Here is an 18,730-nt window from a genome sequence, read left to right on the forward strand (position 1 = left end):
TTTGTATACGGGACCATTCTCTGCCATACATAAGTTCAACTAAGATCCACACGATCTGCCACGCACGTCGCGTGGTGCGAAACAGACACGCGCTACAGCAGCGCCAAATCAGCCACTGGAACACGACCACTGCCTCAAGCGCTACCCACCCCTCGCTTCGCAGGCCGACACTTGGTGCATCTCTCGGGGCGACTCGGACTTCCCCACCAGTACGGAGAGAGGGCAGAGTGAAGTACGTTTGAGTCACACTGACACTCTGCCTAACATATGGATGGTACAGACATGTTCACACTGTCGCAGGTCGCTCCGACGCCACGCCATCCAGGACCTGACAGCAGACATCAAGTAGCAATACATCGCCCTGACCTCCCTGCATCGTAGGAGTTTGATTCTTTGAATGCCAGCAGCGGTTCGGCAGGGGCAGGGGTTAGGGGGCTACCTGTCTTCGTCCCAGAGGGCAGGGGTACGGAACTCTGATACCATGGCGCTGGAGTCTCCGTGCTCATACAACTCGGTGGGAGTAGACGAAACAAAGAGAGGTAGGGCAGAAGCTCCACTGCGGGAACGTGGTATTTAGTAGGTCAGAGTGATGGCAAGAGACAAGTTGGAGCCGAAGCAAAGACCCAACATCAGCGAGATACCCGACAGCATGGCGGCCACAGAGCGCTCGCCAGCGTAGTGCAGCGTCGGCGTGCGCGGGCAGTGGATGCACGACATCGTACCGAAGTAGCCGTTAGTCAGCCCGAACAGGAAGATAAGGATGTACGGCAGGGTAACACCGGGGATGAAGCCGCGCACGCACAGCACGATCAGCGGAATGACAGCGAGACGGCCAAAAGTACCAACGATGACGAGCTTCGGCGACGGCCGCAGCACACGGATCATCAGGAGAACTCGCGCCACGAAGTCGCCCGCATTGAACAGCGTCACAATTATAGTCATGTACCAGCCGCTGCGCGCCGGCACCAAGAAGAACACGCCAGGGAAGACCAGCAGAGTCGTGAAAAAGATGGTGAAGGCGCACAGGAGCATCGGGTATATGCGCTTGAACACAGACCACACGGAGGCGCGAAGCATCTGCTCCGTCGACGTGATGTTCTTCGTCTGATCCAGGTCCACCATCTGATCCGCATCACCAGTCGCCTGGAGCACCGCGCCGCTCTTGACAACGAACGCGTCACTGGGCACCGCGCGCACCTCGTCCGTCTCCTCCGTATCATCCGCGGCGACCTCCTTCTCTCCCGCCTTGGGCGCCTCCGCAACATCGCCCGTCGCGGGCTCTTTGCTGTCCTGCAAGTCATCTGCCTCCACATGGCCACGGCGGCGCAGCGCAGCAGCACGGAACTCAGCGATGTACTTCTGCGCGAACGGGTTGTAGCGCAGCAAGACGAGCGCCACAATAGCCATCACCTGAATACCGATTCCAATACCGAAGTAGATGCGGGAGATGGTGAGCACGTCCTGGAACGTTGACCCCATAGACACCTGCAGGATGATCTGGATGATCGACATTAAGAGTGCGATCACGGTCAAACCCCACTGCGCACCGTTCATAAACTTGGTCGGGAAGGGGCCGACAAGGGCGTTCGTGCACGAGTCGCATAGCGCCTTGGAGAGACCACCCATCACCGCGACCACCATGATCACTGCGATCGCGCCGTTCTGCGATGAGATAGTCGCGGCTGGCACAGCGATGATGACCACCAGTTCCACAAACGGGATGCCAAGGCCCAGGAAAAGACGAATGCCAAGCGGAATCGAGCGCATGAACGGAGTCAGTGAAGCGATCTCGGTGACGACCTGCATAGCGTACGTGCCGGCGTTGTAGAAGGTATTCGCGTTATTCCAGAACAGCGGCGCCTCCGCAACCGCGTCTGGGTCGCCAGTCGCGTAGATGAAGTACTTGGTGACAAAGTCAGGAGCAGATGTGACTGCGCTCGTCACCATCATGATGGACATGCCGAGCAGCACGAATGTAGCGTATGTGTTGAACTCGGCAAGCGTGTGGAAACCCATGCGGTACCACGGGAGTGCGGAGTTGCTCCCCTGGAGCGCAGCAGATTGGCCCGTCATTCTCCCAACTTCAGCTTCGTCCAGTTTTGATCAGTCAAAGCAACTCAGTAAGCTTCTTGAGTACGTTGGTGGGTGCGTGGGAGAAACAGCAAGACTTTGGTTTCTATACGTACGTTCCTCACCGTCTGTACTTCTTTCCTTTCCAGAAATGCTCGTTTCGATGGCTACTTGACGTAGAAGCTTGGAGTAGATTTGCGTATTAAGTCGCGCCTCGTATTTGTCGAGCTGTGTAGCAGATGGGCTTGCGTGGAGTTGGAGGGCTTAACTTCGCTCGTGTGCCAGCAAGATGAGCGCAGGGATCGCCGATGATGAGGAAGAAGAGAGAAGCGAAGAGAGAACGACGTGTTAGGGTGGTGGGAAATAGACAGAGGAAGAGCAGTGCGTGGTGCTAAAATATCACTGCAGCCTTTTGTTTTCGACTGCGCATGGCGGCATTCTTTGAGCGAATCAGCTCACACACCAGCTGGAAACTCGACGTTGCTTCGGGAGGAGGGGGGAATGTGTGCTGGCGCTCAAGCATCTTGCGTTTGCGTCCTTCGCCGTGGGCTCTTAGTTCCCTTGCCCCTTACGATGGGAGCGCCACAAGCACTTCGAGTGCATGCCTCCAGCACCCAAGAATGCCGAGAGACTGTTTTGGGGGCAGCGCGCCTTTTTTCTTCCTTTTGGGCCCGATTCCTGCGGGAATGATTGGCAAGCACGATAAAGAAATCTATGTATGCACTTCTATGGTAACCTCTGAGGCCTGAATTAAGGGAGTAAAACAGACAAAAATCCAAGTCAGCAAGGCAAGTAGGGAAGCTTGAATGCGTGTGTGCTCATCTGGCGGGGGAGGGAGGGGAGGGGCATTCCCGGAGCGTATATTCACAACAGCAGCACTTTGCTGATGGACTGTGCACTGCTAGCAGCTTAGCGAATGACAAGTTCACTGAAATGAAAGAGAAGCGTGCAGATAAAGAGACAAAGGGAACAGCAAACCAGAGAGAAAACGTTGTCGATCCTTTTTGTGTGTGTGCGAGCCGGATCCCCTTCTTCCCTTTCAAACGCGGATGAAGTTTTCGATACCACGCACATCTTCGTGGAAGGCGGTCTCGCGCGACAGCGCCTCTGATTTTGCCTTCGCCAGCTGCACCAACGTGTGTGGGATACCAGCCATCACTGCAACCTCTACGCCGTAGCTGCGGGCGCAGATGCCGCGGACCAGTCGGTACAAAAACACCACATTCGACACGCACGACCCCGGTGCACAGCTGCGCCTCGTGTCGTTAGTCTCCTCGTCCGCAAAAGCAGCCGCTGTCTCGGATTTCAGAACAAAATCCATGTACCCCAGCTGTACCGCACTTGCGTGTGCGCCTGTGGGAGTGGGTGTTGCTGTACGTGCCTGCTCCATCGCTAGGGAATGGTAATGTGTGGAGAAAATAGTGAGAGGCGCTGCAGGCTTGGCCGTCGCCAAGGCGTGCAGCGTGGCGTACGCGATAGCCATGCCATCGTGCGTCGACGTCCCTCGTCCAAGCTCGTCGACAAGGCACAGACTGCGCGCGCTTGCGCTGTGCAGGATATCGGCGGTCTCGCTGAGCTCCACGTATAGGGTACTTTGGCCTTTGTGCGATGCATCGCGGGCACCAATGCGGGTGAAGACGCGGTCGACCGGGGAGAGTTCCATCTTGGTAGCCAGCACAGGCCCGCCTAGCTGTGCCAGGAGCACGTTTAGGGCAACAGTGCGCATCAGCGTGCTCTTGCCCGCCATATTAGGACCGGTCAGAAGCAAAACGCGTCCCTCGACGTCGTCTAGGTTCAGACTGTTCGCTACAGGGTTCTTTGCCGTGAGAAGGGGGTGGATCATGTCCCACCCGCGCACCACGGCGACATCACGCTCGTGTGCCGTGCAAAGCCGTGGATAGGACACCGTGGGAAACGCTTGATGGAGCTGCGCCAAGCTTAGTAAACAATCAATATACGATAGGGCCCGGCTAGCCGAAAAAAGGTGCGGAAACTCGTCACAGATGCGGCTCGCAACGCTGCACAGAACGGTAAGCAAAGCTCCGGCTTTCATGGCGGTGGCCTCCTTGTGAGCCCCCACGAGAGCTTCGATAGAGGACACGACGTATTTGACGCTCTTCGCGTTCCGCGCCCTTTCTACCATCCCGGCAGGTGTCATCTTTGGCGCATCGGCCACAGCAACCTCAATCAAGAACAGATCTTTCCCCAGATCGGTAAAATGAGCCTGCGCACCTCGGAACACATCTTGTTGCAGCTGGCGTCGCACGTCGTGCAGCTTTGACTCGACATGCCTCAGCTTCGCCGTTGCCGCGTCGAACACGCTCGACGTTCCTGGCGAGGGAATCAGCAAGCTACTCTCCTCAGCGGCTTGGCGGTCGAACAAGCCTTCGATGCGCTTGCTGCTGGCTTCGGCAGTAGTAACTTCCTCGAGAAGCTCCCCTAAAAGTGCAGGAATGCCAGTTCCCTGTTCGCACGCGACCTCGCGGCACCGTGCCAAGAACTGCTTGCCCCAGCCTACCATCGCGCTTAGGGCTTGCACAGACGAGAGAATAATGCCAAGGTTCTTCTTGTACTGCACCATTGGATCGACGTACGCGATGTTTCGCGAGTCATTCTGCTTTATGTCGGACAAACGCGAAAGGAAGCGCTCGAAGTCGACGGACACTACGGAAGAGAACAAAGACAGTCCCTCGTTGGAGCGGGATCGCTTCTCCCCGACCTGCTCGCTAACCTCCATGTCCCTTAAAGAGTGCAGCAAATTGTACCGCGCCAAAAAACGCACGGCGTCTTGGCGCGCCGCGATGACCCGCGAGCTCGCGGACGGCCGTAGCAGCCAGGAGCGGAAAAGGCGACGTCCACCGTTTGTGCTGCAGCGATTTAGACACTCATTCAATGAGTGCTTGTCAGAGCCATCATGCAAGTTTGTTAGCACTTCCAAATTGCTCACGGTGGTGGCATCCAGCACCAGACCTTTGTCAAAGCGGCGCTCATAAGCCATAATGGAGGTCTTTCCACTAGCTGCCATATTCAACGTCGCATCCGACGCCGCTGTCCCGGAGTCGGCGCCGATCGCACCAGACAAGTGCGCCGTGTACTCCGTTGCCGTTGAGAAAATAGCAATGTCGCTGGCAAGACGAAGGAATGTGAAGTAGCTCGCCATCACCTGCTCTGCGGTTACCATAGCGGTCATCGACAGGCTTTGCAGCGCCCTACTGGAGATGTGCTCTACCGAGAACCCTTCGCTCTCGGTCCACTTGGTGATTTCGTCGCAGGTGTGCTCGAAGGCCTGCCGTCTTTCAGCATCTTTGGGAACCCAATCGCTGCTTGGTATAATCACCTCCTTTGGGCTCAACTGTTGCAAGAGAGCGCTCAGTGTGCGCAAAGTGGAGTCCTTCAGAGAGCCGCAAACGCCGTTTTCCCTCTTGATGCTGAGCTCCGAAGAAATGGTATCACAGCCAGTTTTGGCCTCTCTGTTGCGAGAGCTGCATGGGCACCGATACGCAATGCGGAGTGATAGATCAACGGCGAACGCGTCAATTACGAGTTCCCCGTCGCGACAGACGGGGGCAAGCGACAAAACAAACACCTCGCGGTGATCAGACAGCATTGACGGATCTTTCAAGGTGCCTGGTGTCAACACCTCGACCAGTTCACGAGGAACAACCTTCGTCTTCGCTGCTTGCGCCTCACTCTCGCTCTCTTTCATCTGCTCAACACGGCCCACCTTGTACCCGCGATAAACAAAAAGCCGAGCCCATTCATTGTAGCTTTGTTCGGGAACGCCAGCCAACCTCATTTTGCCGCGATTAGATGTGTCCAATACCATTTTCAGGCCGAATTCTCGATTGGCAATCACAGCGTCGTAGTCATATAGCTCGTAGAACTTGCCCTTCTTGAAGAAAATCACGACGTTGTAGTGTTTCGACTTGATGTCCCAGTACTGTCTTTCCATGTTGGCCATTGCATCGAGGTACTTGTGCGGAATCGATATAGTCGACGGTGGCGCAGTCGGGTCGATCCCCTCCAGGAAGGGATAAGTGAAGCCCACCGAGTTCACATCAACCTGACCATTCACAAGCACCATTGGAGAGAGAGAGATGTGGAAACGAAAAGAACTCCTTTATTTACTTGGTCGATTGCATCAAAATTAGTGCGTCAAAGTTCGGCTAGAGAGAAAGAGAAGAAGTGCAAAGAGATGTGCAAACAGTGAAAGGACTATTTTTCCCAACATCTGTGCCCTCAATTCCAGAATATGAATAAGAAGCTCATATTCCAAGTATTTCAGGTTACTACATGCTCCCTGAAAACGGTGCAGTCACGTTCGCACGCGAATTCGCTACTGTTTTGTATTTAGTGCAGCTTTCATGTAAAACACCGCAGTCGTGCATCAGTGAAAGCCGCCACAAGACCCGCCGCAATGCTTGTTTTTTTTTTGTGTGTGCACACACACACAAACGACGGACTGTGAAAGGCTCTCACAGCAAGATACCAAGAAGCCCGCGATTAAGTTGCTGTTGGATTTCTCGCAAATGCATTCCCGTAAGAGTGAATTTCAAAGAAAATGAAGAGTTGGCCTTCTCTTCTTTCCGTTTCCCCACAGCAGAAACAGCTCATACTCATCTAGTGGTAGGCTCAGTGGAAACAGAGAAGAAAAGAGAGAAAAGTAAACACCCTGAATAATAAGGAGGTTGTAAAGAACCACCCGCACACGCTGGTGCATAAATGCGCTTCCAGAGGAGAAACAAACAAGCGGACAGCAGACAAAAATCGCGACTTCTCAATGCTCACATGTATTCTTTCCCTTGCGATCCAGGTCACCGACACTACTACGCTCTGGTGTAGGGGGAAAAAGGTACACTCTGGCATCAAACGAAAAAAAGCATCAGTAGAACAAAAATAACGGCAATCGGTGAAAGCGACAGTGGCCTTTCAATCGAGTGAACAAAGCACTTACTTTTTCAGAGTTACAAAAAAAGGCTGAAAAGGATGTAAAAATAAGCAGATGGGGCTCTGAATAAAACAACGATGAAATGTTGCGGCACGGGAAAAAAATCAGTACAGAATAGGTTGTCAGTCCATCAGATTCATGTTCATATCCCAGAGACAAACGAGGTCGGTACCTATCGCTCATATTGCCTAGCAGCAAAAAAAAAAAATAATAAAGCTGTGTTTTCTAAGCTTTGTGAGCAGATATAAATCCAAAGATTTCACATACTTATTTTTCGTCTGTCTACGCTGCTTCCAGTGGCATGACCATATCGGCAGTATACAGAGAAAAAGGCCCAAAAAATCGTCCTATCGCACGAAAAATCGACATTACAAAATAAAGTAAACTTCAAGCAGAAAGGACCTCGGAAATAATTGAAACCTCACCTTCGCGCAGCCCTTGGTCAACTTCAGTGAAGATGGCATTTATCGAAAAAAAATGATAATAAGTAATAAAAAATAAGCTAATTGGTGAAGGCACCCGACAAAATGCCTCTAAAAGCGAAGAAAAGAAATGGTCAGCATCACAGCTACTGTCTTCGAAAAAAAAACGTCGCGAAAAAGTAAGGAAAACCGCTGCACTGATAATCTCAGCACTTTTGTTTGTTCAGACTCGCAATAAAAATCCTTTCGTCGTCATGCATAACCTCCCCAGGAGTCCCGCGCACATCTGGTGGAGAAAACAAGTACTTGAGACGCCATACCACCCACCAAACTTAGCATTCGGTGTGATCCCGGTGATTAAATTCATGAGTGCCATTCAATTCTAGCAGCATCTGGTCTGCCTTGCTGTCAGGATTGTCATTGACACATGAAACACCGCTAGTGCGATTGCTGCCGGTTCGTAATAGCTGTTCGACAATGTCTTTTTTGACCGCGTACACTTCCACAGATTCTACAACCCATGACTCAGTTGAGGAAAGGCGAGGATTTCGAAAAGTTGTGCAGCGCGCGCCATGTGAAGCTCCGTTTTCTAACCAGCGGTCGATAAACCATCCGTAATATCCAGGCTGCCCTCCCATGCCAATGCCAATCTTTTCCTCGAGTGGGTGGGTGTCGAAGAGGTACATAAAGTTAGAATTCATGGACGAGTGGGGGTGGTAAATCTCCCCTTCAGTGCTAACATCATCAGTGCCATCAGCGTATGCACGGAACACGAAGCAGTTCACGTTCCCAAAAAAGGTGTTGCTCTGATTCTCTGGGGCGGCAGTGGCGCGTTGCTTCTGTCCCTCACGAGTAGCACGAACGCACGCTGCGGCCGCACTTTTTGCATTTTTTTCGCGCTGTGCGACAGTTAGCCAGTCGCTTTCGCAGAAGGCGCCGAGAACACGCGGGCTGTCTTTCACCTTTATTACGATGATTGTAGGGCCCCGTGATATAATGCACTGCACAAGTCTCTGAAAGGATTTGCCGTGCAAAAAACTGCTATACAAGAGGTACCATCTGGTAACGCCAGAAAACGCACCGCACCTGCACGACGGCGGTAGAGCATCAGCTAAGCGAGCAGCAAGTTTGGGGGTAAGAGCCAACACGCCCTTGTCAGCATCGTTGACACCCACTATTTCCGGAGATGGCAAATCAGGCGGCATATGGTAGACCTTTGCGTCCTCTTTTGCGCTGCAGTCATCGCATTCGTTGCCATCGCTACCTGGCGGTGGCGTGTTGAATGACTGACCCATTGACGGCAGACCTGCGTGAGGGAAAAGACGGAGAAGGAGTTGCTCGGGGAGAGAAGAAACAGTTAAACAAGCATAGATGTCGACATATATGTGCATATATATATATATATATATGTATATATGTATATATGTATATATATATATACATATATATATATAGCTAAAAAGACCCCATCGACTGCAGCTCATGACGCAATGCTTGTCGGCAATATCCACTTATTTGCCTTCCATCTTGTGACTTTATGTAAGAACTGTGTGAGCTGAGCGCTCTCTGGGGAACAAGCTAAACCATTGTGTCCCGGACTTGCTGTTGGTGTATCCTAGACTCACTATTGATTTTTTGTTGTCGCGTCGATCAAGAAAGGACCTCGTGTTTCACAGCTGCCACATCCCATGGACATCACTGGTTGTGAGCGCAAAACAACACGTATCTTCACCTTGCAGTATGCAAGTATATGCGAAGTGAATTGCGACCCTCAACAACGCGGAGGGGGGGAGTGGGGGAAGGTGCAAAAGAATAGCCGTCGTGTATGTCGCATCAAAGACCAAATGGCTGGAGTGCAAACCCCTCCCTCTCTGCGCTTGATTCCGCTGTCCACCAAAGTTCTGTTCGCTGACGCATGCATGTCCCCCTCCCCACATCCTTCTGGGCCAAGCGCAAGCTGACTTTAGCGATTTGAGAGGGGGCCCCCGCTCAGAGGCTTGCACGTTATCAGGAGGTCTTTGGGTCGCTGTCCTATCACCCTCTTTTTTGCTTTGTGCATTGACCCGCTACAGCTTCACCAAACCCGTTGGGAAAGCCGCAATGTTGCCGCACCAGAGAGTCGCTTAGGCAACTCACCAGCCGGCATTTTCTCCGTCTTCTGCAACGCGTGTGAAATCTCCGCAGAATATTCTTCTATTTCGATAAAGCTGAATGTGCTTCCCTCGCCCATCCAGGCTTTTGCACACCTTTGGGTAGCATCAGCAACGGCAAAGTGTGTGCTCGACTAGCGACTAATCGTGTCTGAAATACTTTCTCAATCGGAGCACTTGCGCTCACGAGCCCAGCTGCCACTGTGTCGACGTGGACTTCACCTTCCACCTGTCGTTCCTCGGTCTCTCGTATCTGTATTTCAGTCATGCATTCTTGGCAACCATACACTCAAGACTTCCTACTCCCAATTTCTTATCTTTCCTGACACTCATCGAAATTGACAGATCTATCGTCTTTACCTTTACAAAGCCCCCCTTCCCTTATCGAAAGCACAACAAAGCAAAAATGACCTCCAAGGTTATTCTTCTCTTTGACGTCGATGGCACCCTGACGCCGCCGCGCAACCCGGAAACGCAGGACATGAAGGAGACGCTAGCGAAAGCTCGTGCAGCTGGCTTCAAGCTTGGCGTCGTCGGTGGCTCCGACTTCGCCAAGCAGAAGGAGCAGCTGGGCGATTCGATTCTGGAAGACTTTGACTATGTGTTTTCCGAGAACGGTCTATTGGCCTACAAGGATGGCACAGAGTTCCACCGCAATAGCTTGCTGAAGGCTCTTGGGAACGAGAAGGTGGTGGCATTTGTAAAGAAGTGTCTGCACCTCATCGCCGATTTGGACATTCCAGTGCAGCGCGGCACGTTTGTGGAGTTCCGCAACGGTATGTTCAACGTGTCTCCCATCGGCCGCAACTGCTCGCAGCAGGAGCGTGACGAGTTCGAGCAGCTCGACAAAGAGCGCCATATCCGTGAGAAACTGATCAGAAACCTCAAGGAGGCCTTCCCTGACTACCCGCTCGCCTATTCTGTAGGCGGTCAAATCAGTTTCGACGTCTTCCCGAAGGGGTGGGATAAGACTTATTGTCTTCAGTTTGTCGAAAATGACTTTGAAAAGATTCACTTTTTCGGCGACAAGACGTCAGAGGGCGGTAACGATTATGAGATCTACACTGATTGTCGAACAATTGGTCATTCTGTGAAGACATATAAGGACACGATTGCAATTCTTGAGGCACTCCTCGAGGAGTCACGGTGAATCCCTATCATCACCTGCGATCTCCAGTATTGAGCTTCTGGAAGAAGCACTGCTTGAAAAAAAGGCTCTCATTTCTCTTTCGTGCTACTTTCACTTTGAAAGGGGCTACTATTCAAATCGGCTTTCTCATATGTAATGGAGTCTGTGTTTTCTTTTTTGTTTCCGGTCAGTCTACAACCATCCACCTCTTCCCTTTTTCCCCTCTGAACTCCTAACACGCGAGAAGGTTTGCGCCACGGAAAGGAGTTTAGCTGAGTGAGTTCCCACCTTTTGCGCATCTTGTGACAGCTGCAACTTCCGATTTCGGTCGAACAAAATGTCGAAAAAAAAACGCATGGTGTGAAGCGCACTGCTTTGCGTGAATTTCGGCGCCAAGTTCCTATGGTTGCCAGTCCAAGAAAGAGGAGCACGAATGTAGGGTCTGCCCTTTTTTTTTAGCGTGCTTCACGGAATGTTCGGTGGATTCTCGGTATGGCGGAGTGACTTACTCACTTTCATGCGCCATATTATCCCATGCTTGCATTCTCGCCTTTGCATGTTCTCTAAACCACTACCTCCGAAGAGCACCAATCACCTTTTTTGTTCGTTGTTTTAGCTAGCGTTGAGCCTCCCGTATGGACGAACATTCTTCAGCATGCTCCTGCGCAGGCATCCGCTTCTGCGCCAAGTGTCGTGGCTCGTCGAGAGTGCAGCAGCTCTTTAACGGATCTGTACCTCTCTCGAGCGCACGCTCTGTTATTGAAAAACAGCAGGATAATGAACGCCTTTCCTCCTGCTCTTTTGCAGTCATTGGGAAAAGCTCTCTTAGCTTTTGCATTGAATGCGCGAGTGTGTTCAAATCTGAAGTCCCGATAAAGTCATGCGCGGATCACCAGGGTGCCGTGGCTACCGGCATTACCATCAGTGGTCTTGCTGTCTTTCGAGATACGCTTACCGAGGAGGATGAGACGGCAGTGATTCGCTTCCTGGATGATTCGCGCCCGTTTCCACCCTGGAAGGAGTCGCAGAGCGGACGGCGCAAGCAAGACTACGGGCCGAAGCGCAACTTCAAGAAGAAGAAGATAAAAGTCGCAGAGATACCAGGGATGCCACTTGTGTTCGAGTCCGTCTTTGCTGTGATCTCGTCAATGGTGGAAACCTTTACTGGTAAGGCATACAGAATTGCGGAGGTATCTGCGCTTGAGTACATGGAGGGTAAGATGAGTAATTTTGATCCCCACGTAGATGACACGTGGCTATGGGGCGACCGTATTGCCGGTCTGAATCTGAACGAAGCGTGCGCTGTGACGTTCGTGAATCCGGAAGGTGTGTGCTGTGATGTCTACTTGCCGCGTCGCGCGTTTTTCCTCATGTCTGGAAACTGCCGCTACAGGTGGATGCATGGTATCCGGCCCGAACACGTTCGGGGGCGTCGAATTTCTCTGACATTCCGAGAGCTGTCCGACGAAATACTCGTCGACACGAAAGCTTCTGAAATGGTGCTTTCTGCTGCTTCACATTTTGTGTAATACACTCACATACTAAATGCTGAACAAACATCCAGAAACAAGAAGGTGGACGTCTACACGATGACGCCTCTATCTCAGTGAACCCAGGAATGCTTGCGTTACTTGAAGGAATCACCTTGATCTTTCTGGAAGTACTACGCCCTTGTGATGCGTGCACTTGAAAGCGATGCGTTTCCGCTTCAAATGCTTAGCCTTTGTCTATTGCATCCTTTGCTTGCATAGGCTTCTAAGCTTCTGTGCTCCCTTTTTTATTTTCCTTTGTCATTCATTCCAGAAGAACAGATATCCAGCGAGCAGGCCTAGAGCGCAGTTCTGCACCCTTTTCCCCCTACGTCTGTGACGCGAAAGCTGCAGTTTAGGTTTTTTTCGTTTTATGCGGCGCAGCGCATGAGCCAGGCTAATATGAAGTGCTCTGCCGTGGGGGGTCGCAACCTCAACGGCACGCCTGTAGAGCGTAGCACATTGCTGAGCGATGGCAAGCTGTCACTGGAAAGCATTATGCTGCAGTTTCTTTGTGGTGAACAGCTTAGGCTCGAGTACGCCATGGAAATTGTTCAACAGGCTGCGCTTGTCCTTCGAACGGAGCCAAACACGCTTTCGATTAACGACACTGTAGTTGTCGTCGGAGATGTTCAAGGCCAATACTACGATTTGGTGAAGATTTTAGCGGCTTGTGGCTCTTTGGACACGACGAACTACCTTTTTCTAGGCAACTACATCGGCAATGGAGGATTCAACCTCGAATGTATTCTTTTCCTACTGGCGGCGAAAGTCGCTCACCCGCAGTCGATTCTTTTGATCCGAGGAAGCAATGAATCTAAATTTATGGCAGACGTTCTTCAACTCGGCAAGGAGTGCCAGCTCAAGTACTCTAGCACTTTGTTGACGCAGATACTGTCGGTGTTCAACTGTTTGCCACTAGCGGCAATAATCCGAAAAAAGTTTTTTTGTGTTCACTCGGGACTCTCCCCAGACGTGTCACATGTAGACGACATTGCACTAATTCACCGCTTCCGGCACATTCCAACGCGAGGGGCGATGTGTGATATGGTGTGGTCTGAGCCGGATTGGGACACCAACAATCAGCTGTACAACAATGTTGAGGAGCCTTCGGGTGAGACATATGTTCCACGACTCGGTTTGTTCGAGACACGACCACTCTTCATCACGAACAAGCAGCGGGGTCTCAGCTACGTCTTCAACTTTGCGTGTGCAAAACGTTTTGTATCGGCGAACAACCTTCTCTGTATCATTCGAGCTCACGAGGTTCATGAGCTTGGGTTTAAACTGTATCGCCCGCACCCAAACCACCTGTTCCCTTGCATAATTTCTCTCTTTTCGGCTCCAAATTACTGTTCCAGTTTCGGCAACAAAGGCGCAGTTTTAGTGGTTTCAAAGGAAACTATCTGCTTCAAGCAGTTCGACTCTTCGCCTCATCCATGCGTACTGCAAGGTCGAAACGCATTTTCGTGGTCTCTACCTTTCTTGGAGAGCAACCTCATGTCCATTTTCTTGACCCTCTTGTCAGGCTCCGATTATGACCCAACGGTTGCTGACAGATCCGAGAAGGGCTCCAGCAACGGAGAGGGATGTGTCACGCCACTCACTTAGGGCATTAATGATGATGGCACACTTCTCGGCGCACAAGGACGCGTTTGTTCATGTACTGAATCTCCAAGCCCCCGCCTCGCACGCAAGAGCGCTCGTGTTCACCTCTTGCTTTTTACGGTGCATTCCTGTAATGGCTACATCCTGGTTTTTTGTTGCTCTCTCTTCCTGCTTTCGGTGTCGCTTTTGCCCTCTCAAATGTGGACCATGAAACGTGACTGTGCTCTCTTCAAGCTCTTGGAGCACGAACGAGCAACTTGTGCACGGCATCTGATCGGCGTGTGCCCCATCCATAAAATCATCTCCACCGATATGGTGTGAGTAGAGCGGCCAGCAAAGCCGCCTTATTCCAAGGCAGTTGACACCCAAGAAGAGGAGTCAACGGTGACAGCTTATGACGCATGCGCTACACGGGCATCAGCTTTCTCTTTGTCTTCATCTCGCTCATTTTCTCAATCCATGCTTTTCTATCTCTGCGCTTGCCGCTTCACTCCCAAGCTTGTCGTCTGACGTCTACGCAAAAGCCAGCCCTTCTGCGCTTTGGTAAAGGCTCGTCTAGTATTTGTCGTGCCGCAAGAGTACTACGTTTCTGGCCGTTTTCCATGACTGAAAGTGCTGAAGCGCTGCAGCGGCGTATCAACCACGCCATCGAGAACCAGATGGCGCCACCCGAAGCGAACTACATCAGTGAGCTGCTTGCCGCCAGCTTAGCTCTGGATAACTCCAACGAGCAGCTGAGGTTGCTTGATTACCGGTGGCAAACATACCTCGACAAACAGTACGTGCAGTCCCAACGCTTGGACGAGTTTTTGGAAGGGTTGGTGCAGCACCTTCTGAAAAAGAAGCCTGACCGTCCGTTGGAGGAGTTGCTCCTATATCTCGAATGTGAAAGAAGGCAGTAGTCGCGGTGAGTTCCAGATGCGGGGCTGAAGTCGAGTCGCATCTCTCGTTGTTTATTGAAGTCTCAGTGCACCCGCTCTCACCGAAGCTTGTGCCGACCTCTCCGGGTGCTGCGCTCGCATATGCCTGCCTTCTGCTTTTACAGTGGAACTCTGCTTTTTTCTTACCCCAGGCAAACCTTTTCAAACTGATCAAGTACATCGGTGCCTTGTTCATCGGCCCGGACGGCAGCGACCCATGGTGGCTGTCTTTTGTCTTTTTCTTTCTGCCTCGACTGTGTTACAAGCGGCCTGGTACAAAAGGGGAGCAGAGCAGCTCTCAGTTTTGATTCCTCGTCAGCTGAAAGGCGCGCACGTAGGGGGTGGGGAGGGGGACTGCAACAGTGCCTTCCATACTCTGTGCACCGTCAACCTCTTCATCTGGCTCGCGTTCTCCAAAAACCTCTGCGCGCACCTGCCGTCACTGTTCCCGTCTCGCCCACTACCCTTATTTCCTTGTGCTGGAGCTCTACCAGAGCAAGAGCGCTGAGCGTACCCACTCGCGGTTCTCAGTAGCGTACGAACTCACATCTTGTGTTGCTATCGAGCAATGCGACCGCACTGCAATTTGAGTGCAGTACCGCTTGGGCGGTTCCGACTGTGTGTCACCTTTGCCTTTTAGAGTGTGCTCCCGAAGAGTAATCGAGTCCGACTGGCACCACAAGAACGCACCCTCTTCTCATTCACAAACAGAACACAACTCGGGAGGTGGTCAGAGGGGTCCTTTTTGCCGGTCAGCACGTACACTATGGTAAAGATTTTGGACGCCATCAAGCAGGCAGTGGGGAACAGCCGCCTCTTCGTCAGTTTCGAGTTTGTCACTTCTACAACGGAGGATGGCTCTATTAAGCTGCACGAGACGGTTGAGCGTCTGTCCGCTCTTGATCCGCTGTTTTGCGAGATAACGTGGGGAAACCACGTCCGAACCGCGGAAACCTCTATCGAGGTCGCCTCCACGTGCTAGTCACTGCTGTCTGCCAACTATCAAGTGAATCTAACACGGTAAACGAGTGGGCCCGATAAAGTACTCGAATGGCTGAGTTTCAAAGCGAAGGGTGTGCACAATCTCCTCGTGAAAAGAGGCGCTCCCACGGCAGGCTTCACCCACGAGCCACGCAATCGAGGCACTGGCGTCGGATCCAGAGCCGCAGCCGCAGGAACGCATGACAGCTGAGGGGAAGAGACCGACCCAACCACCTCCACGTTCGTGGCGTCCATTACTGCGGCGCCCTCGTCCACCTCCTCTGGCTCTGCCTTTCCGCACGCTGCGGACCTTATTCGATTTGTGCACCAGCACTTTGGCGACTACTTTTGCATGGTGGTTGACGCGTTCCCAAAAGGGGATCTCTTCGGGAATGAAAGCTATGACGACACTGCTGTATGGATCAGTGCGCGACGGGACACAGAGCTGCTGTTTCTCAAGAAGAGGCTGAGCGCCGGCGCCAACCACGCTGTGACGCAGGGCATCTTCGATGCGGATGTGCTCGACCAGTGTTGCAGCCGTTGGTGGCGACACGGCATTCGCTGCTCAATCTTCCCCCAGTGTGCTGCCCGACTCGCAGGTGCGCCAGCTCAAGTCGTTTGGCGTGCACCGGATATCCGGAGCAGCGGATTTGCGGCACCGCATCGAGTCGGCAAAAAAAAGAAAACGACAGCGAGGCAAAGTGCGTTGTGGTGGTGTTCCAGCAGCTACTCGTGAAGCGGCTGCTGGCGCGTGGATGCGGCGGAGTGTACTTTTTCACCATGAGTATGGAGGACCTTCGTCTCGCGATTTTGAAGGGCATCGATGTCGCCACCCACCGCGTGCTTTCTGGACGCTCTCCCCAGAACGAGGGGGGACGCCGGCGAGAGGCTCTGCGGCAAGTGCATTGGCCATCTCGAATGGCAAGCTACATGATATGCACGGCCCATCGGCGCGGCACCATGGGGAGGAGGTGGAATGCGCTGTTGGTGTCATCCCACAGCGGCACCCTGGCGCTTGGCGAGGCAGGAGCGTATCGTGCAAGGCTGCTGCTGGGTAGCCGGCCCAAGCCATGCATACAGTTCCCCATGATCCAAGGGATGGCAGAACTCCAAACTGCCCTCACGGAACTAAGTCGAATTTTTCAGGCGTTTCTGGACGGATGCGGCACGTGTCGGTGGGCGGATGAGCTCTCCGGCGAAGCTGTGTACGTCGAGCACCTTTTCAAGCTGCCCAATGCACGGGGGGCTGCACACCATTAACTCCCAGCCGCCCGTGAACGGGGCTCGAAGTTCGCACAGGGTTGTCGAGTGAGGCCCAGAGAGTAGCTATGTGTACCAGAGGAGCTACGTCGAGTTCTTCTGTCAGTACTCCTCAGCGCCGATTGTGTTCACGACACTCGACAAGTACCCCGATCTCCAGTACACGGCTATAAATGCGCAGGGCAACATGGTGCGTGCACGGTGAGGGAGAGCTGCTAAAGGACACGCAGCAGCAGCAGCTGTAATGAGTGCCCGCTGCCTCACCTCTGGTGCCACTGACCCAACAGCAAAGTGCTACTTAACTCTTCAGCACAGACGTCACGGCCATCGCGTGGGATGTCTTTCCCGGGCACGAGGGGATTCAACCCACTATCGCCTCCTTGGGCTCGTTTCGCGCGTGGGTAGGAGCGGCTTTTGTCATGGGCGCCGCGCCTTTTTCCCACCCAATGACGTCCCTACCGTGGTGCACTACATTGAAACGGAGCGTGCGCTAGTGAGTGTGGTGGCTAACGTATTGCAAGAGTCGCTGACGCCACCGGAGCACGCCGTTGTGGAGATTTGCTCTGAGATCCCGCTGCTGACGCTCTTGGATGCAACGCGGCTGCACCCGAAATCGTCGCTTACCTTTGCGCCGGACGGCGACGCCCAGATGAACGCTCTCGGCCAGTTTGTGAGAGCGTTCTGAGCTACACAATTACTTGGAAGGTAGTTATGTAAGAAGTAGGTGCTCGCAGCTATACTTGACGGATCGTGGGCGTGCCGGGGGGGCAGTCCCTGATTCTTCTTCCGTGCTTAGGGCTGGTAGAGCGAAAATCAGGTGAGGCTCTCACTCGGACCTGTGCAACAGCCGAGCTCTCCTTCTGCATAGACCCGAGAGGTTGCAAAGGCGGCACGCAGAACGTTTTCGTCACCGCTCCCTCATCTGTGAGTTACTCCTTTCTGCGTTCATACAGCTGAGGGGGAGGAGGGAGAAGGGCCGGGGATGGGTGTAGTGTGTGTTTGTGTGTGTGAACAGGAGAGGGTATGCCTCCTGTGATTATCCCCTCTTTGCTTCACAGCCTTCACCCGCATGCACACGGACGTACGCCTTCACGCCCGCATCTGTGATGAGCGACGAATGACGCCCAATGACACTTGTCTTTTGCGTTGTTCACAAGCAGGGCGCATGACCAAAGAATTAGGGGTGAAGAAGAATGCCAAAGACGTTTTTCTTCGCACGGTGTTTATTCTCTGCCATGCAGCATGAGTTGGGGTCCACTCTACCCCGCCTGTCACAGGCCCCATCGCGTGATGCAAAGCAGCGCTGAACACGCGCTACAGAAATGCGCCAGCTCAGCCATCGGAGCAACGCAGCTGCCTCAGCATCTATTCAGTCCTTGCTTTGCAGGTCGTCAGACAGCCGCATTCTCCTCAGGGTGGCGCGGGGCCACCCGTCCCTACGCACTGATGACCGGGTGAGAGAGGTTCAAGCCACTTTGACACTTTGCCTGACATGTGCGCAGTACAGACGTGTGCACTGTCGCAGGCCGCTCCGACGCCACCCCATCCAGGACATCAACGCCGATATCCCTAGCGATTCGCCACACTGACCTCACTACGCTATAGGTGCTTGACAGTGCCACTACCAGATGTGGCTCGGCATTGGGAGGGGATAGAGGGGGGGGGGTGCTTGACTTGCCCACGGAGTGGAAGCACTGGAGTCCTGACACCACG

At 52.9% G+C, this 18,730-nt stretch overlaps 7 protein-coding genes across 7 annotated transcripts; 4 read left to right on the forward strand and 3 right to left on the reverse strand.

Moving 5' to 3' along the window:
• Positions 1–573: 573 nt before the first annotated feature.
• NT2 (inosine-guanosine transporter) lies at positions 574–2,073 on the reverse strand (the record flags this gene model as incomplete). The annotated part of the gene is made up of 1 exon (XM_001686717.1): positions 574–2,073. One exon carries the CDS (start codon positions 2,071–2,073, stop codon positions 574–576), a length of 1,500 nt encoding a protein of 499 aa, XP_001686769.1.
• A 1,036-nt stretch (positions 2,074–3,109) lies between these two features.
• On the reverse strand, positions 3,110–6,154 carry LMJF_36_1950 (putative mismatch repair protein MSH8; the record flags this gene model as incomplete). Its single annotated transcript, XM_001686718.1, has 1 exon — positions 3,110–6,154. The coding sequence occupies one exon, from the start codon at positions 6,152–6,154 to the stop codon at positions 3,110–3,112; it is 3,045 nt and encodes a 1,014-aa protein (XP_001686770.1).
• Positions 6,155–7,772: 1,618 nt separating this feature from the next.
• LMJF_36_1955 (conserved hypothetical protein) lies at positions 7,773–8,924 on the reverse strand (the record flags this gene model as incomplete). Its single annotated transcript, XM_003722888.1, has 1 exon — positions 7,773–8,924. One exon carries the CDS (start codon positions 8,922–8,924, stop codon positions 7,773–7,775), a length of 1,152 nt encoding a protein of 383 aa, XP_003722936.1.
• Positions 8,925–9,996: 1,072 nt separating this feature from the next.
• On the forward strand, positions 9,997–10,740 carry PMM (putative phosphomannomutase; the record flags this gene model as incomplete). The annotated part of the gene is made up of 1 exon (XM_001686719.1): positions 9,997–10,740. The coding sequence occupies one exon, from the start codon at positions 9,997–9,999 to the stop codon at positions 10,738–10,740; it is 744 nt and encodes a 247-aa protein (XP_001686771.1).
• Positions 10,741–11,354: 614 nt separating this feature from the next.
• Positions 11,355–12,248, forward strand: LMJF_36_1970 (conserved hypothetical protein; the record flags this gene model as incomplete). The annotated part of the gene is made up of 1 exon (XM_001686720.1): positions 11,355–12,248. One exon carries the CDS (start codon positions 11,355–11,357, stop codon positions 12,246–12,248), a length of 894 nt encoding a protein of 297 aa, XP_001686772.1.
• A 387-nt stretch (positions 12,249–12,635) lies between these two features.
• On the forward strand, positions 12,636–13,859 carry LMJF_36_1980 (putative serine/threonine protein phosphatase 2B catalytic subunit A2; the record flags this gene model as incomplete). Its single annotated transcript, XM_001686721.1, has 1 exon — positions 12,636–13,859. One exon carries the CDS (start codon positions 12,636–12,638, stop codon positions 13,857–13,859), a length of 1,224 nt encoding a protein of 407 aa, XP_001686773.1.
• Positions 13,860–14,257: 398 nt separating this feature from the next.
• LMJF_36_1990 (hypothetical protein) lies at positions 14,258–14,758 on the forward strand (the record flags this gene model as incomplete). The annotated part of the gene is made up of 1 exon (XM_001686722.1): positions 14,258–14,758. One exon carries the CDS (start codon positions 14,258–14,260, stop codon positions 14,756–14,758), a length of 501 nt encoding a protein of 166 aa, XP_001686774.1.
• Between the last annotated feature and the right edge of the window lie 3,972 nt (positions 14,759–18,730).

The sequence above is a fragment of the Leishmania major genome, chromosome 36, assembly GCF_000002725.2.
Source record: "Leishmania major strain Friedlin complete genome, chromosome 36".
Classification (NCBI taxonomy): Eukaryota; Euglenozoa; class Kinetoplastea; order Trypanosomatida; family Trypanosomatidae; genus Leishmania; species Leishmania major.